This window comes from Leucopleurus acutus (genome assembly GCF_964270905.1).
Source record: "Leucopleurus acutus genome assembly, chromosome: 14".
NCBI classification, from domain to species: Eukaryota; Metazoa; Chordata; class Mammalia; order Artiodactyla; family Delphinidae; genus Leucopleurus; species Leucopleurus acutus.
The window spans coordinates 46,128,337-46,146,995 of NC_139156.1; the positions used below are offsets into that span (position 1 = coordinate 46,128,337).

At 39.7% G+C, this 18,659-nt stretch overlaps 1 protein-coding gene across 1 annotated transcript in view; it reads left to right on the top strand.

Moving 5' to 3' along the window:
* ERCC6 (ERCC excision repair 6, chromatin remodeling factor) overlaps window positions 1-18,659 on the top strand; it is a 74,302-nt gene that overhangs the window by 27,013 nt on the left and 28,630 nt on the right. The window contains exons 6-8 of the mRNA XM_082854512.1: window positions 4,400-4,528; window positions 9,638-9,796; window positions 16,648-16,783. Coding sequence (XP_082710638.1) covers window positions 4,400-4,528; window positions 9,638-9,796; window positions 16,648-16,783 — 424 coding nt within the window. The remainder of the gene's footprint in view (window positions 1-4,399; window positions 4,529-9,637; window positions 9,797-16,647; window positions 16,784-18,659) is intronic.

The window sequence follows — 18,659 nt, forward strand, 5'->3', positions numbered from 1 at the left end:
TGCACAGAGAGGAGGCTCTGAATTTCAGCACAGTGGCAGCTAGCTGTGTTTTTCTGCCCTGGCATTTTTGAACATCCTTGAAATGCTGGAAATTCTCCTTCGAAAATAAATTAACTTCTCAGGTGTATTCTAAGGGTTCCATCGACAAGGCGTGCCTGTAGGTTACAACTGAAGGACGTATGTTTCTGGTGCAGTTCAGCTGACTGTGCAGCGTTGCTAGCAGTTTGGCCCTGGGTCCACGTTGCTTCTGACAGATCATTATCGCAGTATCAGCCCCAGGTCCCACAGCCTGGGCTGATTTCTCATTCCTGCGTGAGTGTGGCGAAGCCAAGGAGCATTTGCCCTGCCTGCTTCTGATTGGAATTGTAAGTTTATGTTTATTACTGGGTTCTCCTCTGAGTAGCTGCCAGTGGAGTCGGCAGCGGGCTGACTACGGCAGTCGCGTGGGGAGTTGGAGCTGCCAGAGAATACCAGGCCCACTTGGTTTTATGTAGCTGCAGCTGTGACTCTTACATGTGTGGCTCTTTTAAAACGAGAGGAAAGAAAACATGAAAAAGTTATTTCTTTTCCAAAAATGTAAATATTGGACTATTTACCCCCCGCCCCCACTTTTAAAATCTGTTATCTAGCTTATTTGTCGAAAGAACAGAATTTAGACATTTCGAGGCCATTTCAGAGTTTTAAGATTTCAGATCACTGGGGTCCAGATCTTAATTTTGACCTGCCCCCAACCAGTTTTAGGTCATTCTGTAGCTATCTTTCTGTTACTGTTGCATTAAACGTGGCCATACTTCATGACAATTTACTGTTTACAAATCTGTTATAGCACTTTTAAATTGAGATATTCCAGCAGATACCGTCTGCTGACTAGGTGTCGTTACTCATGGTGATCATGCTATTCACAGTCATTTACTGAGCATCCGTTTAATATCATAGTTTTTGTGCAAATATACATGTTCAGGAGTTCTGTCAAGCATTTGTGGTGCGTTGCGTTATCACATGCAGATTGTATTGGACTATACATTGCCTCTGTTTCTTCCTTTGTAAGTGAACATTATAGTTCACTCAGGGTTGTGTGAGGATTTCATTAAGTAGATATGATTATATATAATAACATTAATTTATTAAGCACCTGTTATATTGTAGGCTTGTGCTAAGTGCTTTCTATGGGGCACCGCATTTAATTCTCCCCTAAATCCAGTGAAGTACATGCCACTGTTCCCCCGTCTCAGAGTCGAGGAAGCTTAGATGCTAAAGAGGTTAAGTTGCTTGCTGAGGGCTAAAGTGCTAATACATGGCAGTAGAATTTGATTCTAGACCGTCTGAGTCTGAGGGTTTGGGCCTGTGCTCACTGCATGTGTCAGACCCGCTTTATTCATCCCCCTTTACACCTGCTGGCCGGACAGGTCGCTTGGCCTGCCAGGCTGTAGGACCAGCGAGTTAAGCACACTAAAGAGGGCAATTTTAGACCCTGGTAGCATCTGGGATGGGAAAGGCATCTGTTTCTCTCAGAGTTCAGGTGAATCTGGCCCTCCTCCACCCCCCATAGTGTGCCACGTGGTACTTCTGGTCGACCAGCACTTGGTGCTGCCCAGCTTCAGCATGCGTGGGTTAGACGGTCAGGTCTCTTGGCTGTAAACCACATGAGGAATTACTGCTTTATATACCAGGAGAATCTCTTAGCCTGAGCCACACATGCATGTGGTTTTGTAACCCTGGTACTCTCTGTCTTTAATACGTGTATATGATTCTACTGGGGCGATTTGTCTTTACAATGATACAAATACTTGTAGGCAATAATGATTTTTCCCCACCACCTTTAGTCATCTGTTAGCCAAACTGAATAAACATTTGTCTCTTTTCATCTTTCTTTACAAAGCGGAAGGCGCTGGAATGCAGTCATTTCTGTAGTGGCTTATGTGGTTTCCTAGGTGCTGTGTGTTCTGTGGCGACATGATGCCTGTATGTTTTAGAAGGGAGGGAGGAGGAGGAAGCTGAAAATCTGTTGAAACAGAGTGATGCGGTGGGAAATTTAACAGCCACAAAGACTAACTGGCTAAGTCTAAGGCAATAGCTATCATTTATCAATGAAGGGTAATGTGTGGTACTCTTGTATGTAAGGTATTTCACGACCTCATTGTGTCAAACTTGTTAAGCCAGGATCTTCTGTTTTTCTTTTTCTTCCTGTACAATTATTTTTGAGTAGTTGCGCAATGAAGTATTCTTAAGTGGCTGTGATAGGTTTTGTGATTTTTCCACAAAATTTGTATTATCCACATATTCGCTAAAAACAATTATCTTATAATATGCAGGTGTTTGGTTCTGAGCTCTGATGGTAAGAATGTGGGTACTGAGGACTGTCTCATTATCTGACATTGCCTGCTTGCTAAACTTCAGATAGTGAGAAGCAGGAATTCAGATATATACATTAGGAAAACGTTTATACATCATTTTGGTTTCTAAGTTCCAATGGTAAGGGTTACCTTTATACCAGGGTTTCTCAACTTTGACACTACTGATGTTTGAGACCAGATAACATTTTGTTGTGGAGGACTGTCTCGGACATTGTAGGTTGTTCAGCAGCATCCTGGCCTCTACCTGCTAGATGCTAGTAGTGTTTCTCCCCTCCCCCTCAGCAGTTGTAACAACCAGTTATGTCTGCAGACATTGTCACGTTACCCTGGGGTGGGGGTGAGGGGGTTGCCCTCGGAGGATGGCCAGATTGCCCCCTGTTGAGAACCACTGCACTTACCTAAATTTGTAGATAATGTGGAACTCAGAAGAGTAGCAGAGACTATTATAGCCACTTAGAGGTATTTCATTTCATCAATTGCATGGTGATTTTAAGGAAGAAAAATACAAATAAAAGGGAGAAAGAGATCACCTTTAGAAGTTAAGCACAAAAAGGCCATTACATTTTTCCCATAAAAAGACTGTCACATATTAAACCTTATGGTTATGTGACAGCTATTTCCTTAGACTTGGCCATATACTGTCTCTTTCGTTGGCTGTTCTCTGGAAATCACCAGCACTGCTTATTTATAGGTTCTCTTAGTGCCCTGCGAAGCAGTTTCAAATCACCAACCAATTCTTCCTTACTGATCCTCAGCTAGCCCTTCCTTTCCTTATTCTGAAGAGCTGAAATTTTCAACAAGACCAGAATTTATCAGAGGACGTGCTTTAAAGGTCCTCCAGCATCTAGTGCACGGGGCTGTGTTTGGCCTCTGTGCTGATTTGGTAGTTGGTGCTGGAAAACATACCATTCCTCCAACTGGGCAGGGTGTGCGGTATTATCCTTCCACGTTCTCCTTTACCTTCCCTCACACTTTCTCTATTACTCCTGCATAGTCAGTGGCAGAGAAATGCCTTCTTATTGTGTTGCTGTTCTCATTCCCTTCCTGTGAGCTTTTTACTTGGAAGGCATTTATCTGTGTTATTGTTTTATTTCATTTCCACCATTTTGTGAAATTCAAAGTGTCAGTTGCATGCATACTGAAAAAAGCCATCTTTTTCTTATGGAAGTGACTAGAATATGAGGCTGTTGACTTTTTTTTTCCACTTGTGACCCCAGTGTTCATTATAGTTATATAGGTGCAAAATTAGTCTGGCTAAACGGCTGCACCTTCCCAACAGCCTTGCTGTATTGCTAATACTTTCAGATCTTCAGACGTTTCTTTTGTTATGCATACATGGCGTCACCCTTCTGAAATATAAATGTTCATCTTATTTCGCGTCTGAAAAGCATCATATAACTAAATTTATAACTTAGGTTTTATTTAGTGGACACATGTTTTCCTCAGTGGTATAATTATCAGTCCTTTATATTGTTGATGCCTCCCCTTAATTAAGTCATCAGTGTGTGAATCTGATATATAGTAATATTGACCAAAAATTTGCTTTATGTTCAAGATGTGCTGTTTTATGCTATGACCATCATATCTTTAGCACAGAAATAGTAATTATAAATAAAATTTATTTCTTCTTACGTTGTCATTTTGGAGCTATGACGTTTAGTATCTATAAATTTAGTTAGATTGAAATTTTCACTGACTCTTTTCTAGAATTAAGTTCATATATCTTAGGAACTAGCAGAGAAATTTTCCCTTTAGGGTATGCCAGCAGAGGAGCAAGTGGTTTTGATAATGAAATGAGACCTTACAGGAATATTTCTAGAGCAGCTATAATAATTCAAATGAGAATTGAATTGAGGAGGAAGGAAAAGAGAAGCAGTTGGTTTTTTTTTTTTCTTTGAATATCAGTGTTTTGGGTAATGATGGCAGCAGAAAGCTAAAAGACTGTTCAATTTTGTCTGTTTTTTCCTGTGTATTACTTAGAACTATCTATTTTAACCTGGTTTGGAACCAAAATAATGGAAATGTGGTTTTTGTTTTCACGGTAGGAGATGGAATAAACTGAGACTGCAGGACAAAGAGAAGAGTCTGAGGCTTGAAGATGATTCTGAGGAAAGTGATGCCGAATTTGACGAAGGTTTTAAAGTGCCGGGTTTTCTGTTCAAAAAGCTTTTTAAGTATGTGCCATGTGTTCCTTCCTTTACATCTGTCATCAAGCCATTGTGTACAAATTAATATTTTAGGAACTACATAGTACTTACCTGTGGGCCCTTAAGGTACTTGCAGCAATTTATTGCAAACACAGATACTGTCAAATGAAATTTTAGCCACATGCTGTTCATTAAAATTAGACGGTAATAAATTGACTAAAGTGCGCATTGGGTATGTTTATAAACTGATGAATCTATGTGGACCTGTCTCAGCAGACTAAAAGCTACACATTTAAAAGCTATCTACATCGAGTTCTTTTTTTGTTGCCGTTCTTAGCAATTTTAAGGGGCCAAACCTCTAACTTCTAAATCAGATTAAGAAGACTTGCTTATTAAAATCAATATTGGAGAGGTTTTTACTTCTATATTGAAATAAAAAACTGTGTAGAGATTAGTCTTCTGAGTGTCCTATACTGTACCTAAGGGTATAATACTTCTGAGCTGACCAAATGTGTATCTAAATATTTCCTGTAGATGTTATTCTGATATCAAAAGAGAAGATATAGGCAAACACCTTCAGGGTTGCGTTGCTGTTTGAAACTGACTATGTTTCATATGTCAAGTGGCCCAGGGTTGCATATAACCGGATGCCCTGTGATAGATGCGTGCCTATAGCCTACAAGGTCCAGGCGAGTCTCCGTGATGAATGTAAATACTGAGCCACGTTTTCAGTCTCAGTCCTCCTGGGATTTACTAAACAAGGTGCTTTAGGAAGGCTTCCTCGATGCATATAGGAAGTTAAAGCATTAAATAGCTTCTTTCTGTCTCTTGTATTGTCACTTGGTAGTTGGGTGCAGGATGTAAACTTCTTTCTTTGAGATGGTTATGTTTAATCTCCTTCATAGATTCAGCTGTCAGCCATGCCCTAAACTTGTGCAAGATGTCTCCTTAAAAAGAGCATGCTTTTTATATTTCCTCTCGAAGAGCTTTTATTATAGTTTTAATTTTTCTCCTGGGTTGGAGGGGACAAAGGGAGTGGTTATTTTATCCCACTAAACATAATAGGAAAGCTGAATCCAAAATATGTGAACTGTCTTGGTTGGGTTGCCGTACTGGACAGGAGAACTGTAAAGAAGTTCAAACCTGAATCTCTAGTAATTTCTGTAGATGTTTTATAGCCTGGGGAGGTGGCTACTGTGTTTATTGCTTCTCCCAAATGAAAATTTAACTATGGAAAGGTACATAAAGATAATATTTATTGGCAACTCTTTTCATCTTCTCTAAAGTGATTGCTTATTAAGAAACACGCCAAATAGTATCAGTGTTAAACTAGCAAAAGGAATACCCAGATTATAGATTAAATTGGTTTAACAAAGACGGGATACTTCTACATGAGTATTAAGTGATTTGGCAAATATCCTCAAGAATCAAGTTGAATGTGCATTTTTGTATAAATGTGGTATTTTCTAGCAAAGGAGTTTCACAGTTAATAGAACCAAACTTGGCTTACTTAGGAGTATATAGGATTTAGTGTATTGACTGTTAACCCTATTGTAGTTAACGTAAATGCACGGTTTTTTAAAAAAATTTGTCTTAATTGCACATTCCTGGAAAGTATTTTGTTGTTTTCATTTTTCATCTCTCAAAAACAGGATTTTAAATAGTTCATAAATGTTATGAAACTTCTGTTTCTTTTATTCTGCTACATGAAAAAAAAAGTAATAGGATTGGTAGAGTCTCCTTTTTTCTTTCATGATTAAGTTTTAGCCAGGCCAATTTAATTTTAAGCTGTAGATCTATTTTTACTGTACTTACCGCACTCTGTGGAATTAAATTAACAGGGTATATTTGTACGCAAGGGAGTCAGCAGGTACAGTTATCTATTTAAGTGCTGTTTTCTGCAAGATCATGGTTAACTTTTAAAATTCTGTTTTGAAAGTTTGCCTGGAAAATGTATTTGACTGTGTGATTTAGCAATCAGATGACAAAATTCAGTCTTGCAACTTTACTTTTAGCCACACTAGTAAATGCAATCTTGGGTTAATGTGACAATGCCAAGATATACCAATTATCTGTGGTTATTTTGTGACGCTTCAGTTTCATGGGGGAAGCAGAGTACAGTAATTTCTTTACTCTTACACAGTAGTTTGTAAAAATCTTTTAACTTTTCCTAAAGAGTAATTTTTATGTCTTCAAAGGTTCTGAAAACTGAATTCCGTAGCCTGCTTTCATTTAAAGTATGTAATTGTTTTACAGTGTTTATTATTAGGAACTTAAAGCAACAAAGCCTGAGTCAGTTAGTGACACTGCTGGAACCAGAACCCAGACCCCCTAACTCCTCATGCAGTGATACATGCCTACCAATCAGTGTGCTCGTGCAGCCTGAGGGCCTTCATGGAAAGAGAGAGCCGCTCTTCACCATCTTTATACAACGTCCCCAGCTGTGGTTGGGCATTTCCATGTAGTGATGTGACTTACAGGGCTGCCTGGTAGATATTTTTCCTGAAGTCATTTCTTTAGTGTTGTTCATCGTCTTATACGCACAATCATACACTGTGTGAACGCCCTTGGAAATTACATCTGTAGATGAGGAAACTTCTAGCACAGCGTCTCTGCCTCTCGTGAGTCACCTAGAATGCAGATGTCCTAACTCCCTCTGGGATACCATGCTGGTCACCAGTTTTTATTCCTTTCATGATTTCTCGATTGTCCCTCTCTTGATTCCTTAAGTTGATTGGCCCCAAACAGAGAGAGGGGTTGGACCTGTGTTGGGTGGAGGCAGTGCTGTATAGTGGGAAAACACTGGAATGGCCACTGCGAGATTTTGGCCCCTACTCTGCCTGGAGGAGCTGGTCCCATAATTGTTCTGTACCTCAGTAAAAGGAGGCTGATTGACTGGAATTTAGTGATTCTGAACGTACATCAGTTTTTTGGGGGAGCTTTTTGGACTACATCTTTTTCCATAGCTGAGATTAGTCCAGTGTAAGTAGTTCATGACCAACTTTTATTTTTAGATCAGGATTTTTCATTCTCAGCACAAGTGACATTTTGGGCTGAAGAATTCTTTGTTGTAGGGACTATTCTGTGCATTGTAGGGTGTTTAGCGGCATCTCTGGCCTCTACCCACTAGATTACATTTGCACTTTCCCAGTTGTAACAACCAAAAATGTCTCTAGGTATTGTCCAGTGTCCCCTAGGGAGCAAAATACCCTCTTTACCCCCCATTTACCCCCATCCCTGGTTGAGAACTGCTGGTCAAGATTATCTCCAAAGTGGAATCGCTTTGGAATCAGAGGTTCTGGATTTCAGTTCTGACTTGCTCATTTTTTTTTCTAGCGGTGTGACCTTTAGCAAGTTACTTAACCTCTCTGTGCCTTCATTTCCTAACTGTAAAATGGGCTGATCCTCTTTGTGTGGGCTGGTTGTGAGGTTGTATCTGAACCTCACCTGACCAGGTGCCTCCCCAGCAGTAGGCCCCATAAATGGTTGGTAGCTTTTATTTTCTGATTACATACCACGTGTTAAATAGAATTTGTCCTTCATCCCAAATTAAATGATCTTTTATCCATAGTAGACTTCACTGTGTTTGGATTTTAAATCCTCTCATCCAGGGTACATATTGAGTGTGTATATTATAATTAGCAAACTTAAGCAGCAAAATACTCATTCAAAGTTTTCCTTATATGATAGATAATAATGGCAACAGCTAGAGTCAAACTTTTGGAATTGATTTGCAGAATACTGGGGGAAAGTTAATTATGACATACTTACTAGGAGAAGAGTAAATAAAACTAGTTTAACAGGGACTGAAATCCACAATGAGATTTTAGGTAGACATATCACATACCAAAGAGTAAAAAACATTTGGGCAGTAAAACAGCAACAAAACCACCTCCTTTTAAGGTGGGCAGCTCACTAGCCTTGGTATTTTCTTTCAAAAAAAAAAAAAATTCTTTAGCTTTCATTTTTTTTTTTTGCAGTACGCGGGCCTCTCACTGTTGTGGCCTCTCCCATTGCGGAGCACAGGCTCCGGACGCGCAGACTCAGCGGCCATGGCTCACGGGCCTAGCCGCTCCGCAGCATGTGGGATCTTCCCGGACCAGGGCATGAACCCGTGTCCCCTGCATTGGCAGGCGGACTGTCAACCACTGCGCCACCAGGGAAGCCCATCATTGTCTTTTAAGTGTTTTTTGCTTTAGATTTTTTTACGTGGCATATAATTTTCATACCATTCCATAGTGTTAAATCTTTCACTCTCAAAAATGCTTTTTGCATTATTCCCTTTTTAACTTCATTTTTAGATTATTGAATTAGACATACCATTGATGGAGAAGGGCAAATACCAACTCTTGTTCTGTTTTTAGAGGGGAATATATTATTGCTCTTTGACCTGTACTCCTTATTTAAGATTTTAATAGCTCTGACCTTTTTGTATCTATGATAAAGTCTCTGAATCAAGTTCTACTTTAAAATATTAAAAGACCTTTTGTATTGTTGAGTCTTTAAACTGTTAGGTTTTTTTTTTTTGCATCTGCTAGTAATATGACAGAATCATATGTACTAATTTTGTGAGCAGCCCTGTTATTCAGACTTGTTTATGGCCTTAAAATTTAATTTAATTTTTCCTATAAAAAGATAATATGATTACCAAGTGACTTTTCAACAGTGTATACTGTAAATTGTAGTGTTCTCTGTCCTGCTTTTTGAAGCTGTTCAGATGGAAAAAGTAAATGTTAATGCATCTTTTCATAGAAAAATGATTGGAACTTTGTATAACTAAAAATATTTGCAGTTTTTTCCAGAAGGATATTGAATAAAAGATAATAAGTTTATGCTTGTTTACCAAGCTATTTCTAATGTTGAAAAAGAAATGAAATAGTCCCTAATTACCCTATCTATCAGTTTAATTAGAAATGTGTTAATGTTCTGTAAAGAAAAATTTGTGATTTTTATGCCTAGGTAATCAAAAATGTATGACCTTATAAATATAATACTCATGTAAAACACACATCCGGCATGTTTCTCTGACTGGTACTAGAACCTCGCTAAATGATTAATTCATGAGTACTTTCTGTTATGATCTGTATTATCCACCATTTGCCATTTTCTTTTTCTTGTTGGTGTTTGTTGTTGTAGGTACCAGCAGACAGGTGTTAGGTGGCTGTGGGAATTGCACTGCCAGCAGGCAGGAGGAATTCTGGGAGACGAAATGGGATTGGGCAAGACCATCCAGATAATTGCCTTCTTGGCAGGTCTGAGCTACAGCAAGATCAGGACTCGTGGTTCAAATTACAGGCAAGTGCTCCTCTGCAGACTGTCAGTCTGTGGAGCTCAATTAATATTTCATCAGATGTATTGCTGTGGAGGAGGGTCTTGTGAATTATTGATGACATTTCAATTACAATATTCCTTTAATTCTTTTAGTGGGGGACATCAAAGGAAAATTTTTACGAGACAATGGAGCTGTAGGGCAGGAGAAATTAAACATGTAACACTTTTAATGAATTCCAGGCATTGATGCTTCATTTTGCAGATGAGCCCCACTAGATATTTTGGGTCAATACAGTGTCTAAGGTTAGCTTCTACAAATGGATTGTTTACAAACTCAGTTATGTTAATATCAGTAGTTTACACAATATGGAATTTTAAATTAGACATAATACCTTTAGTTCCACTTATTAAATTTTACATTAAAATATTTGTTCTGGCAGGAGACCGGGTGAGCATTACAGTAAGTACAAAGTCTATTCATGGGGAAAGTTGAAGCTTTGGAGAATTTCCTTTATAATCAATTATGCGTGATAGCTTTTATAGATAGTGCTTTTTTTTCCTAATGAAGCTATACGTATTTGTCTGCTCACTATGCTTTCTACTTCCTCTCCTAGTCTTTAATAACTTTATATAAGTTCTAAAGCCAAAACCTAAGTGACTGTAAAATGATACAAAAATATTTTTAGGTTGTAATCTTTATTCTCTTTAGGAATTTAAATAAATATTAAAACTTTAATATTCTGAAAGAAGAAGCATTTAAACTACATTTGTTCTGTGTGGAAGGACTGAAATAGTTTATCTTGAAATCCAGTGAGCTTTTCCGTATTTAAGCTGTAAATTGACTTTTTATGTCAATCAGTATTGGTAAAAATAATGCTAGGTAAATTATGTGGGATCTTTAATCTTGAGCCCAGGTGATCGAAGATGTCCTTGGATTCCAACAGGCTGACCTAATGAGTACCAGCAAGATACTTACCAGGTGCTTGTGTCCTGGAAACCTCAGGCACTCACAAGATGTGATTCGGCGATCCCTTTAAAAGAGTGTCAGTGTGCCTGAAGGCAGCAACAGCAAAGAGTTACTGCCCCCCGCACACTGGTTCCTTGTCAGAGAAATGTTTGCGAGAGAGCCAGATACGAACCATAAACTATTGAGTAAAGAACTTTTTTTTAAATCTTCAAAGTCTATTGCTTTGCTTTTATTCCTTACTCTTTTCATTAATTTAGCAGATCCACACTTACCAGGAGCAGTACTGAAGTTTTAGAATATTTTAGAAATACTTATATAGCTGTAGGAAGGGAAAAATGTATTTGGAGATTTTTAAATACTAAATGTGCCGTTGTTATTACAAGGAAGTTGTGTTGAAGCAGAGTTTTTTCTTCAGATATTGGAATTCTATTACATTTCATGTGAAAACATTCCATCCCAGTGGAAGAGTCAGAGTTGAAAATGGGCATTTAGGGTTTTCTTATCTATGTATGTCATTAGTTCACCATTTAAAAAATGCTTTCTCTGTTCTAAATAAGCTCTTTGGTCGGCTTGGCTCTGCACCTCTGGTTTTTTTTGTTTTGTTTTGTTTTTGTTTCTGTTAACTAGAATGCCCTAAGCTGCCCTAGTTTCTAAGACTGTCTTTCTTTCCTTAAATGATTTCTGGGATTTTCTTATCTCCCATCTCTTTTCTTCCCTTCCTGTTACCATGAAACTTGTGTGGAGTCTAATATACTGGGCCTAGGAAACCTAAAGTCATCCCTGCAGTGTAGTTTTGGTCAAAAAATTAAAACGTGCTCTCTCGAGTGATGACAATCCTACTAGGAGTGAAGTGAGGGCTAATAATGAGCAGCAGCTGTAATCAATTAACTATCAATGCGCATCTCCTCTTTTCCATAATGAAATAGTGTGGCATGTTGGATTATAGCCCAGATCGTCTTTATTAGAATGGTATTGGTAGAAGTGGCTTCCCAGAATGCAGTTCATATCAGCCAAACAACTGAGCTCTTTATGAATAGAGGTGTACGGAGGAGCTTGGTCCCTTCCACGTGCACGTGCCAGAGCAAATTGTATGACATTTTCCTCACAATTTCGTACTGTGTCCTCCTCTGAAACTAGATGAACTTGGAGTCCTCCTCTGTGTTTACGTCCTAAAGAAAAATACCAGATGCATAGTCAAACGAAGTTCGGCATGAGCCAGCATTGCTTCATGGGCTATGTACGTTTCCTCTGAACTCTTGCAAGCTGTAGATTTTGGGGCCCTAATTTGAGATGGTCTTAGTGTTGTAATTTTAAGGTCAACGGTCCCTGAAACCATGGAAGTCCCTGGGATACCAGGAAGGAATTTCCTGGTAAAAGAAGTTTTAAATTTTTGTTTCTTTAATGTGTTTTATATGTGTGTTTTTAAAAAAGAGGGAAAAGCATATTTACATTTACTTGTGGATAATAAACATCTATACTAGTTGTTGTGTTCCCAGTTCATATTGTATACACTACGTTCTTTTCACTTTGCCATTCATATTATGATGATAGGCCCCCTGAATTTTGTGATGGAGAGGAAATAAATTATTTACCTTTCAGACTTCAGTTAATACTCTGAAGTCTTGGATATCATTTAGGAAATTCCTAGTTACAAATAAATGGCCTGAAAAAGGTAATAAACTTTCAAAGGTAAATGTTTTTACTTTGTAATTCCTGGTAAATTCAAGGCTATGAATGGCAGATTTCCATCCTGCAGGTTGAAATATTTGACCATGGAGCCGTGGGCTTGTCGTAAACTCATTAGGTAGTCAGTGATAATCAGAGATGAAAAGAATTGCAGCCAGTTTGGTAATTGATGCTAATCACTCTAGTACATTTAGCCATTTCTTACACTCATCTCACGGGATTGAGGGTTGGGGAAGGGTGGTGCAGTTGAAGTGACTGTTAATGGGTTTGATTGCCCCTTCTGTGGTTCAGGGACGATCTAGGTCTGCTCCTAGATTCCTACTCTGTGTGAAAACCTCTGTAATCTTCTCATAGAGTGGCAGAAATTAAAGGGCGTAATAATGCCAGTTAGATGTTCAGCCAGAATAAAATATTGGCCTTAAATGACATTGTGGCGGTTGGCAGAGAGTGTGTTATAAAAAGAGCACAAATACTATATAACCTCCAAAAGCATATGTACCTATTTATGTTTATTTGAAAGTGAATTTGTTTTTAAATATTTTAGATGGGTTTTGATTGGTTGTTTCCTAATCCCTGCTAAGTGCATATCGATGATAACTCTCTTTAATTCCCCTTGGAGGATGTAAAGAAGTTGGTGCATTTAATCCTTTTAGAAAGGAATATTGTCAAGGAAGGGGCCAGGGCAGAGTCATGCTCTCCCCAGGGAGTTTGAAGGGCCTCTTGCATGGGCCCTGCCCTTGGGGAGGAGCAGAGCATGGCTTGGGAATTCTTCAGAAAGTGTCAGCACCTGGCTTCTTGCAATCTGAGCCCATGCTGTGGAGCAGAGGGGACAGGGGCAGTGACTGTAGCTGGAGGTTGGGAGGATTTAGAGTGGGTGGAGGCATTTTGTTATGTTGCAGTATTATAAGGGTAAGCCTCATTTAGGCTGTGGCTTGTTTTTCTACTAGAACCACAAGGTACTTTTCAGTTGTGCAGATTATTTTTAATATTTCAAGTACTGTGTGATTTACTCTAGTTTACAAAAAATTTTAAGTTCAGGAATCATTTATTGAACCATAACAAGAAAATAAAAATCATTCAGGATCCCCTAACTCAGAAATAATCTCTTTTAACGTTTCAATACAATTTATTCCAACCTTTAAAAAAAGTTTTCATTTAATAAAGCCAGTATTTATTCATTACCTCCTGTGGTCTAGACATTGAGATCATTTGAAGAAGAGGCTGTCCCTGTACCCTGAAGGACCTTAGGAAGGATCTAGCAGACAATTACAGTAAGGGTGATACGCGTTATGACAGGGTTAATGTGGGGTCCTAACGAGTGTGGATGCACCAGGGAAGGGTCCTTGACCTACCTGGAGAGAAAGGGACGGGAAGGGAAGAAGCTGCGGGCTGATGGACAGGTGGCTAGGAGAAGAGGGCAAGAAGGGACAAGGTGAAGGCTGAGAGGTCAGGGGAGTATGCACTTTGTAGGAACTGAAGACGCTGCTGGTGGGGGAGTGCTGAACCACCGGGCCAGTGTCGGGGTAGGGGCCCTGAGAGAGGAGAGGCTGAAGAGGTGGGCCGAGGTCAGATCCTCCTGGTCTCATATGCCAGGGTGAGGTGTTTGGACTGTTTCGAGAGCAGGGGACAAACAGGAAAAGGCTCTTAAGCAAAGGGATGACGTGTTTAGATTTTGCTTTCTTGAAATGATCGTCCTAGAAAGTGCAGTCACCCAGGTAAGAGATGACAGTGGCCAGAAGTGGAGTGTTAACAGTGTAGATGGAGAGACAGGGTAACTTTGAGAGGGATTTAGGAGGTAGATGTGACATGAACTCAGTACAGGTTGTATACAGTGGAGAACAGGAGAGGGGCAGAGGCCCGGATTTCCAATTGGGGTACCTGGAGAATGGGTGACAGTTCTTTCCATTGGATTAGGAAACATGGTAGGAGGGCCAGGTGGGGAGAGGATGACGTGTGGTGCCGTGGGGACATCTGAGTGGAGAGATCAGCTGGCAGTTGGACATCCAGGCATGTGGTACTTTGGAGTTCAGGAAGGAGATTGGGGTTGGAGACCTAGATGTGCATCATCAGTGCAAAGATAGTAATTGAGGCTGCGAGTTAATGAGATGGCATGGGGAAAGTGTGTGCAGTGGATCTAGCTTCAGATATGCAGTATCCTCATTGGGCAGAAAAAGGTTGGGGGCAGCGAATGACAGTTTAAAAGGTGCCAGTGACTCTGCTCCAGGATGAGTGAGAAGGTAGGCCATGTGGGGCTCCAGTTTCCTCTGTCAGTCTTGGCTCCCAGTTGCCTCTGGTGGCATGAGCTGAGTGTGAGTCTAGTGTTGAAGAGATTCCCATAGTTAGTTTGACTTTGCTTAGTTTTCATTTCATGGATACCCATCTCCCAGCAGGACTGAGGATGAAGCAACTCCAGTAGTAGGAACATTGATGTAGCGGGGGTATGGGCTCAGACAAGAAAAGGGACACCTGTTCCGTGGTAACAGGAGGGAAGGAAGGCAGGATGGTACTGATTCAGTCAGGTGCCTACGGTGTACAGTGGATCAGGATATTTTGACTTCAGGTAAAAAAATCTTGGCCTCAAATTGGGTTAAACGTTCACATACCTACAGAGGGGGTAGGCTGTAGACACGGCATGATCAGAAGCAGCCCAGTGATGTCATCAGGGGCCCGGGTTCTCCTGATGCCAATTCTTCTTGTGGTCATAAGATCTCCTTGCACTGTATTTCCTTGTTCACATGCAGCAGGAGAGACCAAGAGAGGAAGCTCTCCCCGACCTAGAGTGTAAGTCCTTCCTTAACCGTGAGCAAGCCAGTCTTCCCACGCCCCTCAGTGGACAGGTGATTGTCGCCAGGGGAACACTGTGTGCTGACAGACAAGCTATGATTCTGGCTTCTCCCCTCTTCGCCATAGCCAGACAGTGATCAGAGTCCCATCGAGTACACGTCTGGGAAGGAAGAGGGGATACCTGCACAAAATTGTGGTTCTGTTTGGAAGGAGAGAGGGGAGATGTGGATTTTGAGAGAGGGGGCTGTGACCAGTTTACTGGCTACCTATGTGTAAGTGAATTGGGGTGATTCCATAAGTAATTTGTTTTTTTAAAAGACTTATGAGCATCTTCCAGATTTTAAATATTCTTCAAAGACGATTTTAATGGTTATATTATATTCCATCTTATTTAACAAACCCTAATAGTATTCACTGTATTCTGTTCTAAGCACTTTATAGATGTTGATTTAATCTTCATATAAATGGTATGATCACTACTGTTATTATTTTAAGATGAAAAGCTGAGGTTCCGTTAGTGTGTGCAGAGCTGGGATTCAGACCCAGGCAGTGCTCCTAACCACCAGCCTGTAGTGCTGTAGTAAAGATGGTTTATTCAGCCCTTCTCTTATTTACAGACGTTCAGGCAGCGCCCACTTTCTCCACGGTATAACTAATGCTACAGTATGTATCGCAGTACACAACTGTTTGTCTTGGGATCGCTTGGTCAACGTGCGACTCTTGTTAAAGCTCTTGCCACGTAGTGCTCAGCTGCTTTACACCAGAACTGAGTGGCTTGCCTTCCGTTGGCCTGGGCTTTCTGGGAGAAACGGTCACTGTGATGCTCACCCACTTGCTTTTTATCACGTGGAGAAGAGAGCAGCACCATGTAGTGGAAGAGCAGGCTGCAGCGATCAGAAGACCGACTTGAGGCCTTGCTCCATCTCCTGGTAGCCAGGGGGCCTCGGGCACAGCAGCCCGAACACCGCAGGATTTCTGTCCTGCTTGCTTCCCGAGGCTGTGAGATTGATTGAACTCTTGTGGGTGAAAACTCTTGGTAGACTATAAAGCTTCAGACCAATTGAAGACACTCTTATTATACTGTACAATGCCTTCACTAATCTGGAAGGAGAGAGAAAAGTATTTTTGTTAGGTAATGTTTGTGTGATTTTTTTTTTTTTTTTTTTTACTTTACTATAGACATTATCTTTTGATGTGTAGTAGCTGGTGTCTCCTCTCAATACCTGCACTCACTAACTGATGAATGGGGTTGTAGGGATTTCACTTGGTGGGTTTTATCCTCAATAGCTTTTTCTTTAAAGAAAATATTAGTAAATTTCCAAAGCTAGGATTTTCTTTTTGAGCTGTTAAGGTTTTGTTCTTTTTTGTTTTTTGGCAGTTGATCATCCATATGCTGTCCTTCATGGTTGTCTTTTCTTCTTGGACATTTTGGGTGCAGGTTCGAGGGGTTGGGTCCGACTATAATTGTCTGTCCGACGACAGTGATGCATCAGTGGGTGAAGGAATTTCACACGTGGTGGCCTCCGTTCCGAGTGGCAGTTCTGCACGAAACTGGGTCCTTTAGCCACAAAAAGGTAACATTACAGTACTTCAGAATCTTTCTGCTTGTTTTAAAGCCCTCTGTTTTACATAATTGTTTTTGCTTTGATCCATTTATTTATTAAGTGTATGTTCCTGTGTTTCTTTCTTGCATTTAAACTTACTGTTATTGATTTAATGTAGAGCTCTGTATTTTAAAAATAATTATGAATGGAGGCTTTGTCATTCTAACAGCCCATGGTGGTGACATGTTCTTGTCCCGTGAAACACAAGCCTGATACCCTGAGTGGGACCAGAAATCGGGGGGCTTATGCAGCAGTTAACTGGCTGGATTTGGGGGCATTAGAGGCTTTAAAGAGTTTTAGGAAAGTAGGTACAAAATGTAATAAAATAACTCTTAATTGATAAATGAATTTGTTAACATGCTTTTAAAATGTATTTTAAATGAACAGAAGAACAGCCTGCCATTTTGTAATTTGTACTGTTGCCTTTTAGTTAAGTTGTTTTTTGTTCTCTGAATCGTTGATTACCATTCAGGTCTAATCACTGTTCTTTGAAAGTTGCATTTTCTCACTTACTTGTAGTTTTACCCACACCTTATCAAAAAGGTTTATCATCTCTTCTCCTCTGGGTAGCATAGATAGGGTGTATTATGCTTTTTTAATCCTCATGTCTGTCTACCATCTAGACTGTAAGCTCTGCAGTGTGGAGACTGTGTCTTCATCGTTATCGTATCCCAGGGGCCCTATAGACAATAGATAATAATTACATATTTTCACTGTGGGTTTGCAGGTTTACTCTGTAGACAAGAAGTGGCAGTCTGCTATGAGTTCTTTCTGTCCTGAATTTCACAGCTCTTGAGTGAGGTCTCTGTGCCCCCATGAAAGCAGTGCGAGCTGAGAGAGCTGTTGAATGCTTGCCTCGCTCAGTTAAATACGTGCGAGCCACTAAACTCCAGTGTCTTTATAATTCTGCCAGTACCCCCTTTCCTCCAAATTCCCATTTTGTTCATGGTCATGAGTAAGCAGAACTTTTGATAAAAGTGAATCAGGAGTATCTATAATTTGGTAGCTCAACTTTGGTGAGATGGAATCTTGCTTTTACTAGCTGTTGTTAAAAACAGCATACTTTGCCCTGAATTTTAAATGATAAATAGAAAACAAATGAGTTGAAATAATTAATGAAGTGGGATAAACGCCACAATCAAAACAAAAAACAAAAGTGATTTTTTTTTTCAGCAGCATGAAAATAGCAGCTTAGATTGTTTTTCTAGTCAAACTAAATTGTTAACTCTACTGTCATCATTCTTGTAAAACATTTTTGATTCCTTTTTTCACTTCCATTGTCTGTTGACATTTCTTAATATTTTGTATTGCAAAGTCTTGTACTAGGATTCATTAGTTGATGAATGTCTTTAAAAGGCAAATTTTTCACATGTTCCTCCTTATCCTTTTATTTCTTTTGTGCTTTTCCTTTTACACCTTCACCATATCATGGCTCACTTGAGTCTCTTCTGTTATTATAGCCTGAAGAGCAACCTTCATGTAAATGAAATACATTGACTCATGAATGAAAATAGAATTGACATTGGTCAGTGTCTCTGTTGGTGAGATTTGCTTCCTTAACTTGCTTAGAGAGCAAACAATTATTTCACTTTTGTTTACAGTGATTTGCACCTTCTGAGGTGTCTGGTTATGCACAGACACATGCATATATATGATTGTTCATAATTTTTTTAGTACTTAATGGTTTACCAAGAGCTTTAACTTGAAGTTTCTTAACTTTTGAGGAAAAGCAGTAGACTTGTGTTTTTACTCTGACCCTTAACTCTTTGGACAGTTCCTTTTTCATTATAAAGTATCTCAGATCTCTAAAGATGTAAGCTGTTATGCAAAAGATTGAAAAGATGTT